The sequence below is a fragment of the Equus quagga genome, chromosome 3, assembly GCF_021613505.1.
Source record: "Equus quagga isolate Etosha38 chromosome 3, UCLA_HA_Equagga_1.0, whole genome shotgun sequence".
NCBI classification, from domain to species: Eukaryota; Metazoa; Chordata; class Mammalia; order Perissodactyla; family Equidae; genus Equus; species Equus quagga.
Window position 1 is genome coordinate 79,557,688 of NC_060269.1, and position 22,065 is coordinate 79,579,752.

Below are 22,065 nucleotides of genomic sequence, written 5' to 3' on the forward strand. Positions count from 1 at the left end.
CAGTCACACTAGATTAGCAATATTTTGATTTCCATGCTTTCCAACTATTGTTCATAGTGAAAGCCTTCATCCTTCTTTTGCTTTCCTTCATTATTTGTAAAAATTCATTTATTCAACAAATATTTAGTAGGCATTTACTCTGTTCTTGGGACAATTGTGGGTGTTGGGTGTGGAGCCAGAAACAAAACATGTAGTGATCCTGCCCTCATGGTGATTATGTTCTGGTGAGGAAGAGCAAACTCCAAATAAAATAAATAATAATCAGGAACAGAGCAGATGGAAGCGGTATGAAGAAAAATAAAGCAGGCAAGGAGGATATGTTGTGCTGGGCGAGGGTGGTCAGGAAATCCCTCTGGAAGAAGTTGACAGTTAAAGAAACCTGAAGGAGGGGAAGGAGGGAGCCAGGCTGAGGGAAGAGAAAGTGGCACAAGTACAAATACCCTGATGCAGGAGTGTGCTGGCAGGTTCCAAGAAGACCAGATGGGCCAAGTGGCTGGAACACAGTGAGAGGAGACTCTTAGATGAGCTAAGAAAGGAAAGGCCCAGAGGTAAGGATGGGAGGGCAGTATGGAGGTGGCCTGAGACCCTGAAAGTGTGTCTTCTTCGGCTCTTAGGATGAGGTAGGAACTTTAGACAGAGGAATCTATGATCCGACTTCTATTTTTGCAGAATCTCCTTTCTGCTGTGTTGACACCAGAGCATGAGGGGCAAGGGTAGAAACAGGAAGGCCAGTTATGAGGCTTTGGCTATGAGAAGTGTTAGGCTAGCATAGATTGGAAGCAGTGGAAGTGGTGAGACCTGGATTCTAGATGTATTTAAAGACAGAGGAGCGGCTTCTATTGAGAGATTGGATGTGGGATCTGAAAGAAAGACAAGAGTGATTCAAAAGACCTGAGCCTTTTGAAGGATGTTTTTCAAATGTCCCTAGTGAAGTCATTCCTGCCTCGTGGGTCTCTGGAGTGATAAGTGTTCCGTTCTCAATACTTTCAGAGCAGCTTGTCACTATGCTTAATATAGGGCTTGTCTCAATTGGATCATACTGACTTGTAATGTCTGTGTTTCATGACAGTGAGTTCCTTAAGATGAAGAATTCTATTTTATTTAATTTTATCTCTTCAGTGCTTAGCACAATGCCTAGAACATCATAGATGTTTGATAAATTTTGTTGAATTAAAATTGTTGTAAAGAATTTCTGGTGAAGTTTATCAAAATACTCTATGTTAACCTGTCTTCTCTGAGCATACCTAAAGAGATTTTCTCCATGTCTTAAGTGGATTCTCCATGAAACAGACTCCGAGATAAGAGACACACATGTGGGCAACGTATTGAAGAGTGTTCTTAGGAACCATATCTTGGAGAAGAGAAGGCAGTAGGTTTGGGCAGAGAGAGAAATTGATCTGGAGTGTAGCTAAACAAATGATGACCCCATAGGGAGCTCTGGAGCTCGGTGGCCTTTCAGAGTTGTCCCACCTGGAGGCAAAGAGGTTGAACATGCCTTTATTTCCCCACATACTCTAGTCATTGGATGTGGGCTCCTCTTCCGCTGCCAGCCCCACCAGCTTGTGTGAGCTGCGTAAAGTCAGCTCTCCTCAACTGAGGGCAATTCCAGGAGAGAGAGGCTGAGAGCCTTCACCTCCTGCACTCCCAACAGGTGGGCTCTGTCCCGAAAACGGATCTCGCTGGCATACCAAAATATCCACAACAATCGTCTACCACAAATCTTGAAGGATTTATTTTATTATTTATGAATAAAAAAGGCACTTTCAAACATTTTAAAAAGAAAAAACTAATTACTTTGGTCAGATATTTAAATAAATTCAAAATTTGGTTCTAATTATCATCAAAAAAGGTACAATGATATAAAACTCTTTTGTTGCTATGTGTTCATTAAAATCAAATATAAATATTTTAAATTGCCAATATACAACCCATACTGAATTGCCTTGCCTAAAAGCTGAAGTTTAAAGACTGCATACTTCCAAATGATGAATCTCGTTGTGCCAATTTCATATGTACATAAATAAATATATATTTAATATATAAAAGTACATATATACAATTTTCTCTATGTATATCCCTATTCTCCACATAAAAATTAAATACCTATAAGAACCTCATCTTTCTTTGCAACGTGTTACACAAATGTTGCTATTTACTTCACAGCTTTTAACATAGTTTGACATTTTCAAATAAGAAAACAAACTCTTCTTCTAGTAAGAGATTAATTTGCCTATAGCCCTTTCCATCTTCATGTAATAAGACTGAAGAGCAGTTTGCTTGTACTTCCTTAATTAACCGAACTCACCTGTGTGTGGCCAAGGAATGCCATCCAGTGTGTAAAGATTTACTCGTATAGATTTACATCATGATGAAAAAAAGGTTAAATCTCAAATTCCGTCTGTCAAAACTGATCTCCACCAAGTCAGTCCTGGCTAATGTAGCAGGAAGCTTGCAGACTTTCCAGTTTGCTCTGAGTCAAGTGAGCTGTGGTGATTTACCCAGTAATATTTGACAGATGGCCGTCATGTAAACCGCAATTAAAGTGCAACTGTCTCAGGTGAAGAGAACTGTGATGCTAAGGTTAAATAAGTACAATTACCTCTCGTCTAATTAGATTTATATTCATCGTGTGTACCATCGAGGGGTCCATAGTTCTTTCATGAAAAAGATCTATTTTCAGAAGTCTATAATGCAGAAATGAATATTGACTATTCATTTATTTGTTTGTTTGCTTTGATTGACACCTGAGCTAACAACTGTTGCCAATCTTCTTTGTTCTTTCTGCTTTTTCTCCCCAAATCCCCTCAGTACATAGTTGTATATCTTAGTTGTGGGTCCTTCTAGTTGTGGCATGTGGGATGCCGCCTCAACGTGGCCTGATGAGCGGTGCCATGTCTGTACCCAGGATCCGAACCAGCGAAACCCTGGGCCACCATAGTGGAGTGTGTGAACTTAACCACTCGGCCATGGGGCCAGCCCCCTATTTATTTGTTTGATTATAATATTTCATACATTCAAACTATATAAAATATAAAAATAAGTTTGTGAGACAATCAGGGCAAATGGAGAAAAGAAAGTATGAAAGTTCAGATTCAGCTAGGCATGAGCTCTAGCCTGCTCTGGAATCCTGACATTTGCTAGAGGGAAGCGCCGAATGTCCTGGTGGGGCTGTAGCTTCCATTGCAGACAGAGAAGTTTCTTCCGAGAGAAATCAAATTGACGCTATAATGACCGTCTAAAGTAGAACCCTTCTGGTAATACAGCTGCCAGTTTCAGGGGGTTGTTTCTTCCAGTGTCCCCTGTTGTAGACCAAAAGGAAAATTCCGAGTGTTGAGATAGGAAACTGTAATTCAGGCAAAATTCTAGCAAACACTGTCTTTCTCCAGGAAATGTCTTGGTTTCGCTATGGCTGCTTTCGCTGCTGTTGTGATTGTTGATAGCGTCGTGGTTGCTGTTGTTGGGGAAGAATATAATGTGAAAAGAGTAGCACAGTGGAGTGGTTAGAGCACAGATTTGGGGCCACGTCGACTGATGTTCAAGTCCTGGTTCCATCACTTACTAGTGTGACCTTGGTCAAGGGACTTGACCCCTCTGAGCCTTAGTTCCATCAACCGTGAAATGAAAATGATAGGCTTATTTTTAAGATTAAACTAGATAAACTTGTAAGGCATATGGTATGGTGCCACACACAAAGCAAATGCTCAGTAGATGACAATAGGTGTTCACAACAATAGATGTAACCATTCGTACACTTATTTGTGCATTTTGAAACACATTGATACTAAGTTAACTTTAAAAACCGAAAAGTCTCTCCTTATCTTGCCGTTTCATGTCCCAAGCCTGGACTGTCAATCCTTCAGGTTGAAACTCTCTGCTGATTCACATATAATTCAACTGTGCTTTTTCTCCCCATGCCTGAGGATGGAGGAGCGCTCCATGTGGTCACCCTTGTCCTGGAATTCGGGAGGTATAGTGGATTTAAGTGCACAGAGAATCCAGCTTCCTGGGAAGGTAGGATAGTCCTTAGGATTTTTTCTTTATCATGTGTGCAAACCAATAAATCACAGCCATCCATGGTCACAAAGGCCACTGGCTACGGAGAGGAACAAGATAGTTCCTGGAAAGGGTTGAGGAGGATCAGGCCCTCCCTGCCCTCCTCCCCCAGCTCCCTGGGATCGGAACCACCTTGTGAGCTACCTGTGAGTTTGGACCAAGCGTGCTCATATGTGCAGTCTGTAGTGTCTAGCACACTGCCCAGAACAGCAGTGTCCAAAGAAATATAACGCCAGCCGCATATGCCGTTTAACCTTTTCTAGTCGCCACCCTTAAAAAAGTAAAAAGAAGAAGGCAAAATTAATTTTAATAATACATTTTATTTAGTCCAATATATTTAAACAATCGTTTGAACGAAACCAATATAAACAAGTGTTAATGAAACACTTTACATTCTTTTTCTCATACCAATCTTTGAGATCTGATGTGCTTACACTTACAGTACTTCTCAATTAAGATGAGCCACATGTGCTCCATGTTAGCTCAGGGCTAATCTTCCTCAAAAGAAAAAAAACCTACTCTCTTAGCAAATTTCAAGTATACAGTACTGTATTGTTAACTATAATCACCATGCTGTACATTACATCCCCAAAACTTATTCGTCTTGTAACTGAAAGTTTGTACCCTTTGACCAACATTTACGTGGATTAGCTCATTCGCTCCTTGCAGCAGCTCTAACTGGTGGGTGTTGCTGTCCTCATTCCACAGCTGAGGAAATTGAGAACAAAGGGAGATTTAAAATCCTGCCTGAGTTCACAGAGTCGGTCTACGAGAAGCTGGTCAGTCTAGCAATGGACTCCATGCCTTGAACCAACACAAAGCGTACAAATACAAGACGAGTTGACAATGACTTTTATGTGAGGTGGCAGTTCACTAAAATATCTCCTCTTCCACACGTGCAACTTTACAGCTCACTGTTATTATAGAGAAGTGTGAGGAGGCCCTGGCTTCCTGCATCGCTCCTCGCTGCTTGGTCTGCTACCACCACACCAGTTTCCTTGCTTCCGGAATGCAGTACCCTCATTCCAGATACAGGTTGTTTGCAATGACTGGTCCTTTCCACCTGGAACATTCTTCCCCAGCTCTAGTGTGGCTCTCTTCCTCCTTTCATTCAGGTTTCTGCTGAGGTGTCACCTCTTCAGAGGGGTCAACCCTGACCAATTTACCTAAAACCGACTGACCCATCCCGGCCCTCTCCTAACCCCAAGGCTGCTTTATTTTTCTTAAGGACGTTTCTCTTCATCATTATTTGTTTTCTTTTATGTTGACTGTTCCACCAGTGGAATATAAACTTCACAAAAGCAGGCACTTTATTTTCTTCACTGTTATATCCCAGTTGTCCAAAAATAGTGCCTTGCACATGGCTGGTCTTAGGTAACTGAAGACAAATAAATGGAATGAAATTGAATTAAACTGAAAGCATATGACGGGACAGAGTGATGCTGCCATTCAATGCTAATGATTTCTTCTTTTAGTAAAAAAGTTTTATTGCCCAAGGAATCCAAGGACCTCAGATGACTAAAGTGATTGCCTCTGTGCTCTCCCCACTCCAAACCTCTGTTACACTTTTGTACTTGTCTATTTTCTCCATAGCACTCGTCAACTTCTAACCTACTATGTATTGACTTATTTATTATGTTCATGGTTTGTGGTCTGTTCCCCTCACCCACTTAGGAAGTAAGATCCAGATGGGCAAGATTTTTGTTTGGCTTGTTCGCTGATGAATTCCAAATGCCTGCAATGATCCTGGCAAAGTGTAGGAACTCGATAAGGATATTCAAGGAATGAATGAATTAGTATTTCCATACTGGGGGTGGTAGTTCTCCAATTAAATATATGCGTAATCTTGTGAATTATTGTGTTTGTTTTCATATACAGGGGTCATTACTTGTGGCCTTATATGTTACTTTTTCATTTCCTACCTGTCTACTTGACATAAAACAAAAGTAATGATATAATTTAGCCAAATAATACATTTCTTCACCCAGGTGTTCTGAAAAGTTTGGGTCATACCGTGACAGTATCTGGCAAGCTGATGTCAAATGCCTTGGTAGAGGTCGGCAGGCTTGCCAGCGCACCAGAATAAATTACCTGTTTACGAACAAGCATGTCTGAGCTGTGGTTTGATCACTTGTGCAACGACTTCAGCCCCCAATAAGCCCATTGTAAGTTATAGAGACCAAATTTAGAAATAGATGAGATTAATTGCACAATTTAGACTTTTTAGATAATAGACGTCTTTAATAATAATTTCTCCTTGTTTCATATATATCTCAACCGTTCTATTAAATAGCTCATCGTGTGGTTCCTCTGTCAAGATTAAAACCTATCTGATTGCATCAGTTTGTATTTTTCCAAAACACATTTACTTTTGTATTTGGACAGAAGTCCCCAAGATTCATGGAGCTCCTACAAATGTGTAGACATTTGTAGCCCATATTTATTCTGAGAGGTAGACATCCAATTGATTGAACACTGTTCTGTCAGTTATATTTTGGGGGGTGAGCATCTATCTATGTGTTATAGGGGGGCTGGTAGCCCACTGAACTAAGATGTGTTATTAAAGGAATGTTTTATGCTGGACGAAAAGGGAAGTTTATGGCTAAAATGCTTATTTGCAAAAAAGCTTGTCTGCAATCGTATTTTTTTTGTACTCTGAGAAAAGAGCCTTAACTTTCTGATATGTCAGGTTCCTCATCCATAAAGTTGGCATGTTTCTTATTATTTATCCCTAAAACATACCTTAAAAAATATGGTGATGACATATAATCATTTTTTTCTGAAACTAAAGATGCAGTGTGAATATAAGCGTGGCTTGTATGGGGGGGTTTTTCCCTCCTTTTCTCTGTAATGGATGTCACTTGGAGTTCTAGCTCTAAAATATTTATTTTTAAAAAAACTCTTTAGCAAAACTTTCTGAATACAACTATGTTTGTTCTATAAATGCCCCCAAAGCCAAGAAATAAATAAGAATGACTGAAATTGTACGTCCCCTCTGCGAAGACTTTGTTCACCCAGATTTCTCTGTTTCAATGACCTCAGTGGCTGTCTCTGCAGTAAGGGACAGCCCTGCTTCCCCACATCTGAAGACATTGCCACGACGATCCTTCTGCTGGTTTGCTTAAAGGTCATTCCAACCTCCGTCCCTGGATATGAACTCTATGATATTATGAAGCTGTCCGAGGTAAATTCCCAGGACTGGTCAAAAACACTAGTTTTTTAAATGGCAAAAAGAGGTTACAAAATAATTACAGGAATAAAATCAAAGTCTTTCGTCTTCATTCTTTTGGCTTTAGAAAGCTCTGTGTTCTAGTAGTCAATATTCCTGGCGTGTGCCTGACTCTGCTGTAAGCCCCGGGGGGTGATGCCCCAGCAGGCCTCTGAGGTATGTTCTGTGATTGTCCTTATTATGCAAATAACCAAATAGAAGCATGGAAATATTAGGTAACTTGCCCAAGTCACTTGTTTAGGAAATGGTAAATCTGAGTTTTAAACAAACTTTACTCTTTGCAGTCCAATTCGTTGTACAGATTTACAGAAATATGTAACAAAATTCTTGACTTTTCACTCTAACCATGGAGGAAACTTCATATGGTTTATTTTTGTTGTTTGGTTGGTTGTTTTTTGTTTGTTTTGTTTTGTATTTTACAATATTAGAGAAGAAAAAGCAAGTAAAAAAACTCCACCCAACATTTTTTTATCTACTTTGTCCCTTACATTTAAAAATCACGAGTGGCTGAATATAAAAATTTTTTTCATGATTTTTAAAAAATTCCAGCAATGATAAAATACTTTTTTTCCTGGAAAAGAAAACCGTAGCCAACTTTCTAGGATACTGTGGCATTGTCAGGTGTTTTTCACCTTTAATAAGCGCCCGAAGCTCAGAACGCTGATCTAGCTCTCCCGAAATCGGTTGTACTGCTTGGTTCACAGCACTTACTTCTCGCTAATAGCCAGATTTGGTGGTTTAAGTACAAGTTATACTTTATATGACGACATAATTAGCCCTTTTTGTCGTTATTGGGAGAAAGGTATATTTTTCCCCTTTAAGAACGCAGGTATTATTATTATTATATGTGACCGTGGAATTATTTTATTTGCTAGAGGAACCCTTTGAAAGTACATTAAAACAAAATTTTGAGAAGTTAAAATGTGTCTAGCACCTCTGTTCATTGAGCATGGAAAATAGTTAATTGCAAGTTTATTTGAAAGCTTGAAAATCTGCATCATAGTCAGGCAGCTGTATTTGCTTCACGCAGGGCCAGGCCTGCGGCAGAAAGGACAGAAGATGTCCAACAGCAGATAAACACTGCGTGGGACTCTTCCACGGACAGAATTTCCCTGGGTCTAGAGCCGCTGGGTCAGGACCAGCTCCATTCGGGAGGCAGGAAGCTTCATTCTCATACTTGGAGCGTGGCCTCTTGGTAGAAATAAATACAGTAATTAATTTATTTAATTAAATATCAGTGCAGCCATGAACTCAGAGTTTGACAGCTACACTGATTTGAGGCCGGATGGAGTGGGTATCTAAACAAGGACATTTAGAGAAGACTTTCATGTAACAGCACTGTCCTAAGAGTTTTTATGTGTATTACCTCATTTAATCTTCACAATAACGCTATGAGATAAGCACCCTAATTATCCTCACTTCAGGGATGAAGAAACAAAGCACATAAACCTCATTAAGTACAGAAACAGGATTAAAGTCAAGCAGGTGGATACAGGCTCAATGAGTGTAACCCCATGGTGAACTGGATCATGGCCCCAAACATATCAGGGCCTCATCCCTGGAACCTGCAAATCTTAGTTTACATGGAAAAAGGATCTTTGCAGATGTGCTTACATTAACGATCTTGAGATGAGGCGGTTATTCTGGATTATACGAGTGGGCCCTAAATGCCAATCACAAGTGTCCTTATAAGAGAAAGGCGGAAGGAGATTTGACACAGATAGAAGAGGAGGCAGTGTGAGCACAGAGGCAGAAGTTTGGGGGATGCAGCCACAAGCCAAGGAATGCTGGCAGCCACCAGACTAGACAAGGCAAGCTGTGGCTTCCCCCTGAGAATCCCTGGATTGAGTGCAGCCTTGCCGACCCCTTGATTGTGGCCCAGTGAGGCTGATTTCAGATTGCTGGCCTCCAGACTATGAGAAAACAAATGTCTGTCACTTGAAGCCATTAGGTTTGTGGTGATTTCTATAGAAAACAAATACAACCACAGTGCAATACTCGTCCTTCAACAGATCCACGCCGTGGGGTAGCTGGTGAGCTTGAACAAGTGAGTTAGCCTTTCAGGTCCTGGTTGTACTGTCTGTGCAGTAAGGGGGCTGTACTGTGTGAGTTCTAAGGGCTTTTTCAGTTGTCCATCATGAGAGAAATTGTTCCCAGACCTTCAGTAAAGGGGGTGGCCAGATTATTTGGGAAATTGAATCAATTTGGCATTCATTAAGGATCTACATGTACTAAGCACCAAACACCAAGATATATTTGACCTCAAGAATTTTTAAAATTTATAAATTTAGCATCCAATTGGCTGAGATTGCTTTGTCTTTCTGAGGCAAAACTTAGCAGTGATATAACATCTGATAGAAAGATGGCTAACTGTGCAGACGTACCTCATCCAGGAAGTTCTGTGCAGTGAACTCTAGGTGGGGAACGTAAATGCATTACATCTGGAATGCTCGCTCCTGCTTAGTTGTGGCCTCCCAGTGTCCTCTGCTGGGGAGGATCGTGAGGCTAAATCCAGACTCTACAGAAAAGAATATCATGATCACGGTTGATTAGTTATGGACACGTGCGCTGGAAGGGAAGGCAGGGTACCGAATATTCGCCATTTCTACTCCAAAGAACAAGAGTTGAGCACAGATCATGCCTACTCTTGACAGTTTCCTTCTGTCCATGAAAGAGCTTCAGGTTTTTGTACATAGCAACCGTAGCAAGGAAGACATTTGTTCAGAAAAGAATGTGGGGACATATTTTTCCTATGGCATCATCAGGAATTACAGAAATGATGACAAAGTGTCTTTTCAGCCATCAACAAACTTTGATTCTCTTGATTCAGGTGCTAATAGTTTCCATTTATTTAAAATGTCACTTAATCTTCTGAAGTCCTAATGTTGAATGCCGAACAGTCTTTCTGAAAGTAGGTAAGGGAGCATAAACTAATAATTATAAAATACTAATTCAGAAAATGTTATACATGCAATCCTACTAACAGAAGCAGATTTGTCCACCAAGATCTCTTGGTCAGCTCTCTTGGTTAAGCCCGCAGGTCGGAGAGAGGAGCTGTGGGGAAAAGCCTAGGGTGTTCTCTCTGAGGTGGGAGAGAGGCCACAAGAAGCATGAAGATAACTGTGACACTCTCAGCGCTAAACTTGCTAGACCGGCATCTCAAAGCGCAGTCCATAGGCCCAATATGGCCCACCAACTTTTGGCTTGGCCCTCAAAATGTTGGCCCACACAGGTATTTTGATAAAATTTTAACCCGTTGACAACATACACAATTTTTCAAAAATTTACGTAATAATCCACATTATTAGCTTCTGTTAGCCATCAAATATGGAGTCTGTGGCACACTGAGCCTGCACTCCTATATGGCAACATGCAACTAGAGCTGAGTAGCAAGAGTAAAAAGTTAAGTGGAGTGGTTTTGTACCTATGTCTCTATTAATATTTAGAAAATAAAAGACAGCCCTTGTAGGTGCCATGTTTCAAGAGAAAAATTCTCATGCCTAACTTTCTCCCATTTATGCTACCTGCATGGCACCTAGACACACAAGGTTTCCATTCGTGTGCGAGACAATGGCAGCTGTCTGCCTGAAAGGAGTGAGCTCTCCTGATGCTGTGGAAACACCAACAGGGACTCATTACAAAATAGGTGGTAAGAGCCACAGTGCAGAAGCAAGCTGGCTTGGTTCCCACAGGCTCCCAAACCCCCCCCCCCCCCCCCCCCCCCCCCCCCCCCCCCCCCCCCCCCCCCCTGGCCTCCGTGTCTCCAGGGCCTAGCACAGTGCCCTGCGTATCATGGGTGTTCCTTAAATAATCAATCAATCAATCAATCAGTGGTTCTCAGATTTAAGTACTGTGTGTAAAACACACATGTGACATCAGTTAAATGTGTAGATTCCCAGGGCCCAAGTGTGAAATCTGCATTTTTATCAAGCAGATGTATGGTAGTCCTGGGATTTCTCTTTGTGACACTCACCTTCAACCAACAGTCACACTTTGACTGTTGAAGTCACACCTTCAATCCTCCCACACTTGTAATTGTTTTGTACCACTTGGTTATGTTTATTTTAACTAATAATGATAATGCTTAATGTTTGTAATATAGCATAATAAAATTCCAATACTATAGGGAAAAGATGGGGTGGGGAATTACTATTTTTTGGGTACATATTTATTCCAGGCATGATGTTAGAATTTTATCGGTATTTCTTCCTATATAATCCTGTAAAGTAATGCTATTTTCATACCCATTTTCCAACTGAAGAAATTAAGGCAAGGAGAGGTTAGGCAATGTACTCAAGGTCACACAGCTGGTCAAGTGGTAGAGACAGGCTCTGAACCCAAGTTTGTCCCTGCCAAAGACCCTATTCTTAACCACAAGGTTAGCTTGCTTCCCAGTTGCTTTCAAATCTTTTTCAAGGTGACCTACAATAAAAAATATATTTATATCATTATCCACTAAGCGTATATTCATCTCCTCATACATACAAATACACAGATATGTGTGTATGTGTGTGCATACACACATACATACATAATACTATGCATGATACATCTTGATATTCTCTATTTATTCAAATTCATAATTTTTAATGCTGATTTTTAATCCACTACCTTGATTTCATAACCCTCTAAGGGGTCATGACATGCAGTTTAAAAAACACAGGAATAAACCTTAAATTCTATAAAAATAATAAGGAATATTAGATACTATAGTTTATAGACCGTATGGCCAAAGTATATAAGAGAATGACATGTTGAAAATTTACTCATATGAGTAATCATCTTTCATTCTAGAACTCTCTGAATAATAATAGAAATAGTTGTAGTAATTTACTACGTGTGTTTTGTGCTTTGTAATCTTCCAAAAACTTTTCAGATTCAATATCTCTTTTAATATTCATAAAACCTTGTGAGGTCTAAAACCAAAAAACAACCAACATTAATAAGATAATATTTCCTTTATATGTTATTATTCTGTGGAATTTAAAGATTTTTAATTTCCACTATAATAGTCTATTGAAGTATACCCTTCAGAAAACTCCTGACTTCTTAGTATCAGTTTATCACATCACCAAGATTTTGTCTTTGAAAAATATTTTATTCTATAAATCTTCCTGAATGAAGTACCATTGTTGAGGGAATACAAATTTTTTAAAAATGTGAGTCCTTTTTTAAAAAACTTTGAGTGGCCGGCCCGGTGGTGTAGTGGTTAAGTTTGCACACTGCTTCAGCGGCCTTTGGATCCCAGGTGCGGACCTGCACACCACTTATCAAGCCATGCTGTGGCGGTATCCCACATATAAAATAGAGGAAAATGGGCACAGATGTTAGCTCAGGGCTAATCTTCCTCACACATAAAAATAACTTGGAGAAAGAACATATTTATTTTCTTTTTCACAGATGGTAGTATCAGCAGCCTGCCTGCCCAGACACCATAGGGAAATCCTTTGCTGCTATTTTCTCCTAGTTTCTTTCCCAAATCAGCAGAGGTCACAGGTGCTTGGATGGTGGTGTGATCCATTATACTCAAAGCTGTGCCTGTGCACCTAGCCTTTTTGGTTGTAGGCCACACTCACCCTTTGCATGTGGTGTCAGGCAAAGTTGCTTGGGGATGTCCCTGCAAAGGAGACATGACTTTTGTCCACTTTCATAAACGCGCACATTGACATGATGGGCTTTCTTGCTTGCTGTTTGGGGTAGGCATTTCTCTTCCTGTCTCTCCAAGGAGGGAGAAAATTAGTTTTGTCACAGTAATTTTCAATGCATTTACAATCATGAGAACTTTACTTTTCATCTGTCCTTGTGATGTACCTTATTTGCTCTCTTGGATTTGTACGAAGAATTTTCTGATATTTTTAAAACTGAATCTTCTGGAGCCCACCCTTTTCCCCATTTTCTAACTTGAACCCTTGGTTGTATATCCAAGTGTCCAAAACTTCCATGAAAACTGTCCTGAGGGGAATATTATATGATATTCTCTTCAAACATGCGTCAACTAGTAAGTTATTAAAAAATAATTTCTTCTGTCATTTCTCATAATTGGTATATCCCCTTAAAGATCCATCACAACCAGGAAGTGTCTTATTCGACAAAGTAGAAGCTTTTTTCCCCTAAAATATGTATTGAAAATGTTAGTCTATTCTGTCATTGGTCTTTATATATGGCAAAAGAGACCTTCAAAAACATCCTGTTGTTTTCTTTCATTTTACAAATGAGAAAGGAGAAGGCCACAAAGTCTTCAAACCCCCACTTAGCCTTCTTTCCGTTTACCACATTGTCATAAAGCAGAGTTCGTGTTTGTAGACTGCTGTGAATTATGAGATTCCATGTCATAGATAATTTGTAACCACGGTATTATTATTGTGCAAAAGGAATTCAGTGAAAACATCAAAATTCTACAATAAAAGTGAGACGTCATATGCTCCCACACATGTGTGTGTTCTAAAAGGCTTTCTTTGATTACTGTGTCAAGGGTAAATAGAAATCTGTATAGTTTCAAGTCAGATTCTCCATCTGCTAATTGGACTTCGCTGTATGGATTTAGTAAGCCAATATTCATGTTCTTAAGTAAACATCTCTCTGAATGCACGCATATGACAAAGCTGATTTTTCTTTTAATTGGTGGAATCAACGGCTCAATCAGAGTGAGGCCAAGTTGACATTGCAAAAGTAATCTGGGTTATAATGAAAGGACTTTATACTTATTTTAGTAGCAGCCTTACAACTAATGGAAAGAAAACAGAAATGTAGAATCCTAAAGGTCTTCCAAGGGCAGAAGCTCATCTTTTTTCCTGACGGGAAGGCCCACATTATTCGGAATCATTCTGTTTTACATCTAATTCCCAGACAAGTGTCCGTTTTTCATGCTTATTCATTCGTCACCCTTGTGTTCTCTCTGCCTGCAAGGCACCCGGCCTGTCTTCTGTCACATCTCTCCAAATGATGAAGGATATGTTTAAAATGTTACCTACCCTCCGCTCACAGAGTCCTGTGGAGGCGTACTGAAAGGAGCAGCTGCTGTGGTACACAGCCCAATATATTCTACGCTCATTACACAACCTGAAGCTAGAAGAGAGGTTTTATGGAAGGAATTAAAAGGAATTTTCAGGAAGAAGTATTGCCTTGTAGGGGGTTAATATGAGATCATTTTAGAAATCAGATAAAATTTACATAGAGTTTAAAGCCAAACCATTAAAACAAAATAATTGTACTGTATTCAATAATGGTTCAGGTGAACCTGTGTCTGGATGCACGTGCTTCCAGCGTGCAGTCACGATACTCAATCGGGAAACAAAGATCCTCATAAGATGTGCCTTCATGTGGCAGGAATTTGAAAACTATGCCAAAAATGACACCGGATCCTAAGAAGAATTACACCATGTTGCATTCAAACTCATCACCCCTAATGGTACTGCTGACTTCCGTCACCATAAAATTTTACAAAAGAGTAGTAGGTTCTCATGATAGTTATTTTCCCAGTTCCGCTACCCACCTCAACATAGGTTGACTTCTACTCCCGCTTCGCTCCTAAATTTTGCAAACCAATTTTTCTCCCCTCTGGGTCCTTCGCTGCGTTTGTCCTGATGGCCTCCAAACTTTTGAAAACTTTATTCTCCTCCTGGCTCCTCTGACACTTATCTTTGGTTTGTCTCCTCCCTCTTTGCTCTCTCCATGTCATTTTTGCTGACAGCTTTTCCTCTTGAATGTTGGTGTCCTCTTTGTTCTATGCTGCAGTCTTTCCCCTGGTGGTGTCATGTATTTCTAGCGCTTCAACTGTCTCCTAGGCAAGGAAGCACAAACCTTCTACCAGGACTTCTTTACCAAACTCCAGACCAGTGGTTCTCAACTTAGGGTGATTTTTTTCCCCTGGGGGACATTTGGCATTGTCTAGAGGAATTGATTTCGTCATTGCTGAGAGAGGTGCCACTGGTGTCTAGTGGGCAGAGTCCAGGGATTCTGAAAGCATCCTGCTATGCACAGGATAACCCCACAACAGAGAATTATCCAGTCCCAAATGTCAATAGTGCTGAGATTGAGAAACCATGATCTGGACCTACTGGACTTGTCTGTTTGAATATCCTACAGATGCACCAAACTGAACGCGTACCAAAATAAATTTGCTATCTTTCTTCCCACTTTCCTGCCAAATTCAGTACTATTTCACTTGGTGATGGTAATAATTTAACAATTGCAGTAGCTAAGAATGTAGTGTACCTTTGCCTCCTAGCACTCTGCAAATGCCTAGGTCATCCCAAGTACATCATCTATTTATTTCCAGAATCTTCTTTTTCCTCTTCCTCTCCACTATCACCAGCTAAGTTCAGGACTCCATCATCCTTCCTGGTCTATCCAAATGAATCCCTAACTACTTTCTGTCTCTTAACCAACACTTCAATCCATCTGTCACACTGAGGACAATATGACATCTGATCTCTCTCCTTTGCTTAGAAGCCTTTGAGGGCTTGCCATTCCTTAGAATAGCAGAAAGCCTTTCATAAATAGATCTTAGCTTACTTTTCTAGTCTTGATTCTGTATCTTACATGTCTTCATCCTAAGTACCTAATAAAGTGTCTACCATAAGGAGATAATAAGTATTAAAGGAATTTGTTCTATTTAGTTATATATACCTCACTCTTTCTTATTCTCAGCCTTATTTTGTGATATGCTGATTAAAAACTGAAAGTGGAGTACCAGACTCATAGCGTAATGGTTAAGTTTGGCACACTCCTCTTCCTGGGTTCCATTCCTGGGTGTAGACCTATGCCACTTGTCAGCCATGCTGTGGAGGTGACCCACATACAAAACAGAAGAAGATTGGTACAGATGTTAGCTCATGGAAAATCTTCCTCAGCAAAAAAAAAAAAAAAAGGAAAAAATAACTGAGAGCGAGTTAACGTGTTACTTGATTTGAAAACTCATTTCTGTCAGTGTCTTTGCCCTACCCCACATCAGATGGGAGATTTTCAGAATCATTTCTAGATATACCTTGTCGAGACCATTATATCCCCAAAAAGTTGTTAGTTGCTGCTCTTACTTTTCATTAGTGTTTAGCCAAAATTTTTGTCTTAATGCAGATCAAAAACAAAGAGAAACTGCCACATCAGAAGAAAAAGAGTAGAAAAAGTTTTAACGTTTCTGTTGGAAGGGCACAGAGTACCCAAAAGAGATGTTAAACGGGTGTGTGGGATGGCAAAATCTGTGTCAAATCAAGAGCCAGAGGGTTCTAATGCAGCACGATTATTTTGCTATGAGGATTTGAGTAATTTGATAAACATGATCCTTATATCTAAAATAAGTGCACGGTTTAGGTAACTTTCAAGTTCTAACAACTCTCTGAACTTAAATGTTCATTTCTGCAATATACTCAGTTTCTTAATAGTCAAATTAGAAGTACTTTTCTCACGGAAATTGTGTAGCCATTTGGAGGGTCTCTTGTTTTACCTCAGATCTACATAGATCCATAATTTTCTCACAACCCCGAAGCTCTTGAAGATTTTTTCGTTTTTCTGCCAAGAAATTCAACAAAATGGCAAGTTTGTAACAATGGACCTTCTTCTCAGTGGTTTCTCCAGGCAGCGCCCTCTGATCTCTCTGTGGAAGACAATTGGGGGTATACCTCCAGTCTGCAGGTTCCCACTCATTAGCTCCATAGGCTGAAATGGTGCTTTTTACGTTCTTAAGTTTTTACCAACAACATGGGATGAAAGAACCAATGCATTAATTTTTTATTAAAATCAACTGGATAAAATCTTAATAACTTTTAATTGGAAAAAGCTGAACTGTACAAGTACGAAATAAATTTTGGGCTTTTTTTTTGGTACAGCTTCAAAGCTCTATGGCTGAATCATTCATTTTTTAAATTTTGGTATTTAAAATGGCAAGCTAGTTTATAACATTTTTGTGTCCATCTATAACAGTTTTTAGACGTCTACTGTACATTGCTGTAGCAACTGTAACTATATAAATACATAATTAGGTACTTGACATATTGGGAAGAAATGGCTTTTTAATCTTCTAATTGAAGAATGGCCACATAATTACATATTGAGGGATTTATGGACTCATCTCAGTAGTTGTTCTTTTTCCTGCCTTGCGTTTGAGACACCTCAGGAAGTTATATTCATTCTTTCAGGACTCCAACATCCCGTTTCCTACTCTAAAACAGAAAGTTGCTTTTGAGTTATTGATCAAAAGATCTCAGAGTTACTACAACTTTAATACTATCTAATGTACGAAAGAGGAAAATATTTATGTACATAAGGGACTATGTATGTATAAAAATCATGCCAATGGGATTCTTTTGATTAAAAATTTGATCCTCATGAGTCTGGTCCCATGGCAGAGTGCTTAAAGTTCCTCAAGCTCTGCTTTGGCAGCCCGGGTTTGTGGGTTCAGATCCCAGGTGCAGATCTACTCCACTCACCAACCACGCTGTGGAGGTGTCCCATGTACCAAAAAATAGAGGAAGATTGGCACAGATGTTAGCTCAGGGCAAATCTTCCTCAGCAAAAAACAAAAACCAAAAAAAATCATCATAGTTGATTATCAAGAAATACTGAGGAAATGCAATGAATAAATTTCATTAATTGTTAAATGGAAGTTTCCAAAGCATCCTAGTGAAGACTAAAATTGGAACAGTTAATAGCCTCTGAATTTCATAATTTCCACCACACAGAATGTAATCACCTAGATTATGGTACAGTACTAACAACATATGTTTAAAAAAATGCAAAGACATACAAAATACTAAACTGAAAAGTTTTTATTGCACTTTCTATAAATAAATAAATATTAATTCGTTTTGTCATATATTTTATTACCTGTGCTTTTCAGATCTGCGGAAGACATTTGAGCAGGAACCTCTGGGAAAGGAAGTGTCCTTGGAACAGGAAGTCTTGCTCCAGTGTCGACCACCTGAAGGGATCCCAGTGGCTGAGGTAACAAGAATTCTTTGCATTTAGGAATTGGCACTTAGTTATTCTAACAGAGGCCTAACCCATGGCTAATGGTGCAGTGAATTAGGGGATGGCATGATGAATGGTTGGTAATGGAGTCCTAACTGCCTGCTGCTGGCAAAATGGATTGATTGGGAACTGATTAATGACTTGGGAGTCAATTAGAATGCCCCACTGGACAAAGCCACAGGCAGCTTGGTTTAATTTTGTCATTCTCTTTAAGAAATTAGAAACACTGCTTTATTTTATCTGGCACTTATCATAGAAAGAGATGGTATGACTTAATAATGCACTGTCAATTTTATTGTTGTTCTCGATAATATGCAAAAAATGTAAGCAGCATGTCTGTGTATGTGTCTGTGTGTGTCTGTGATCGGGTGCATTCCACATATGTATTTCCTGTTCCACGATGTAATCATGGACATACCTAAAAGCCATATTCACACATCATGAATAAAAACATGTTTGAGGAATAACAAGCGCCAATTAGTTTCATCCTGTAAGCTTTCCATCAAGCTCTTCATTTTCATGGTTTTCTAAAACAAAGCCTATTGGTTGCTAATGAAGTATTATGCATCAGATTCATACCATGACTTTTCATTAGCACCAAACAGGGGTTGGCCCGGTGGTGTAGTGGTTAAGCTTGCACACTCTGCTCCAGTGGCCCAGGGTTTGCAGGTTTGGATCCCAGGTGTGGACCTACATGCTGCCAGTCAAGCCACACTGTGGAGGCATCTCACATAAAGTAGAGGAAGATGGGCACAGATGTTAGCTCAGCAATAATCTTTCTCAAGCAAAAAGAGGAAGATTGGCAACAGATGTTAGCTCAGGGCCAATCTTCCTCACACACACACAAAAACAAAACCAAAAAACAACTCATTAGCACCAAACAATATAGTGCCCTTAAAAATGCCTGTCCATGGGGGATAGGCCTACAAGACCACAGAGAGAGCCATGCTCTCTTGAGACACTCACCATCATCTTAGAGCATACTGCTGAGGAAAATAATCTGATACTGTGTCTTCTCTTTGTTACGAAATAATTCCAAACTCTGAAAAATGTTACCCTTTTATAATTATTGGGAGACATCCTAATGTGCATCAAACACTATTGCCCTAGCTGATCCAGTGTCCTATGAAACCAGAAAAACTTTAATTTGACAAATGACATAGCTGCCAATGTCTTGGTGGTCCTTGTTAGCCTCCACACTACACTCAGTCCTTTGGAATTGTTATTCTTTATTGCATATAGGGAAAAAACCAATTTTTGTAATTTTACAATTTGGGCCTGAATGTGGGTCAGCTGATTTTTTTGTAAGAGTAAGCCCTGAATTTTCCCTATTTGTGAAATTGCAGAATAGTAGTACTGAGACTTGCAACGTTGTCCAAAAACATGTTTAATAGTTAACAATGCATTTACAATTAGATTTCTGTAGTTTTTCAGTCTTTTGAGGGTTCAAGCAAAGGTGGGAGTCAGCTCACGTAGCTGGTCTCACGACAACAAAATTAAACATCTGATTGGTCTTTCCAAATTAATAATCATAATAAGCTGATTAGAAATTTATCCAGGCCCTTACAAAATGACTCTGTTTTTCTGTTACACCCATTCATAATTCCATGTGTTAATGCAAAGACTCAAAGTGGCACTCTTAATGAAATTTCCTTTTTTGCTTTGAAAGAAGAGAGCTATTTTTGCCTTGTAACTGGCATCCCATGGCGCTTTCTAACATTTTATCAGAGACTGCATGATTATAGATGTTTTATCCAACCACACAAAACTTATCTTCCAACACTGACACGCAGTATGATTTATTGTGATTAGAAGGGAGGCAACTCTTCTCTGTTCAATATTTCATTTCACTTATTACAATAGTGCATCAGTCTCCTCAATTATATTTCTAAAATTCTAATGCAAACCTCCTCCACTAAACTACCTTAAGGACAAAACCATATCCTGAGTAACATGGGTATCCATAGCCTCATTTTTACTCGATGTTTCTTGGATAGCTGATTCCTTCAAAGATTTTCAATGAGGAGATACTAGTAATTTCTTCATTTTTTAGTCTCTTCAACAAAGTGGTTCATTTTGTCAAGGAGGAAAGATTCAAGACTGCAAACTAATTGGCTGTGAATTTTATTTGTATCTTCACTGGGGAAGAGACCAATTAACACTTGGCAAGCTCAAAAATCATATACCCATTTGACATTCAAAGAACTATATTTAATGCGTATTTTTTTCTTTTTTTCTTTTTGAAGTCAGAAGAGAGATCAAATACACATGCTCAAGAGCAGGCTAATAAACTTCTATGTAGATTCTTTTCAACACCCTTAGAATCACCAAGATCAGAAAGCTAATGAATACCTTAATATGACATGGTACAACTGTCATTTGTTTAAGAGGGGCAGATAAATTAAAAAAGAAAGGGATGACATGTAAGTTGGTGAGTTAAGGATTGTAAGATTATTTTAATTTAATGATAAATGAATTCATTATTCAGTATTTCATTTGTTTGTCCGAGGAATCTAAAAGCATAAAAAGCATAGAATGAAATATTGGTCTTAAAGGGAAACCAGCAGGTAAAACTCTTGTGTTTTACCATAAATAAAATTGGTCCCTAAGATATCAGGCCACATTGGCAAGGATTTGTGCTTCTTTTGTATCCAAGGTGAATGATTCTGACAAATTTGGATAGTAAATGCTCAGTGAATACACGGCTGATTGATTCGATTGATCTTTGTTTTATATGTTTAACTCCACCGTCGAAATAGATTCTTTGTAGAATATTAGGAGGCAATAATTTTCTTTCTTCCCATACAAGTTGGTAAGCTTCTAAAGAACGCTACTAATCTTAAGTCACAATGGCACAGGCATTTCTGAGGTAATAAATAGCATTTAATTTTTCCCCTATTTGGGCTTTAGTTTCCACTACAGAATGTTAAAATTATTCCCTTAAACTAGGTTCAAACCCAAGTGTCACATGTTCCACTCTTTGACTTTCGGCGAGATATTTCAATTCTCAGTCCCTAAGTTTCCTCAATTATAAAATGGAGGTAATAAAGGTAGAGTCGTGCACTGTATAACATTTCAGTCAACGACAGCCTGCATATATGACAGTGGTCCCAAAAGATTAGTCCCATAGAGCCTAGGTGTGTAGCAGGCTATCCCATCTAGGTTTGTGTAAGTAGACGCTATGATGTTCACACAATGACAAAATTACCTAACGTCACATTTCTCAGAACATATCCCCGTTGTTAAGCAATGCATGACTGTAACACTGCGTAACAGTGTGTCTTCACAACTATTGTGAAGTTTAAATGAGATGATCTATGCAAATCACTTAGAACATATAGAAAGCACTCGAGAAACATCAGCCATTATTCATACTATTATATTATCACATTGATTTACAGAAGACTGAATTCAAACTCTTGAATGCAAATGAGTCACTGAACATGTTGCGTCTCTCCTGGGCGCTGTGGGGTATGCAGAGATGAAGCTTCTGTCCTGTGAAGAATCACCAAGATGCCCTCTTGTATTCTCTAGCCACTTGCTTGGTTAATGTCCATAGACGCTACAAATGACAATATTGTGGAGCCTTAAAACAAGGAAATGAGGAGTCTGCCAGGTGGCGCAGCGGTGAAGTGCGCCGGTTCTGCTTCGGCAGCCCGGTGTTTGGCAGTTCGGATCCGGGGTAGGGACATGGCACCACTTGGCAAAGCCATGCTGTGGCAGGCGTCCCACATATAAAGTAGAGGAAGATGGGCACAGATGTTAGCTCAGGGCCAGTCTTCTCAGCAAAGAGAGGAGGATTGGCAGCAGATGTTAGC

General features: G+C 39.4%; 1 protein-coding gene across 2 annotated transcripts in view; it reads left to right on the top strand.

The window, feature by feature from the left end:
• Nucleotides 1-22,065, top strand: part of UNC5C (unc-5 netrin receptor C) — a 351,791-nt gene that overhangs the window by 239,469 nt on the left and 90,257 nt on the right. For both annotated transcript variants that reach the window (XM_046655649.1, XM_046655651.1), the window contains exon 4: nt 18,117-18,220. In XM_046655649.1, coding sequence (XP_046511605.1) covers nt 18,117-18,220 — 104 coding nt within the window. The remainder of the gene's footprint in view (nt 1-18,116; nt 18,221-22,065) is intronic.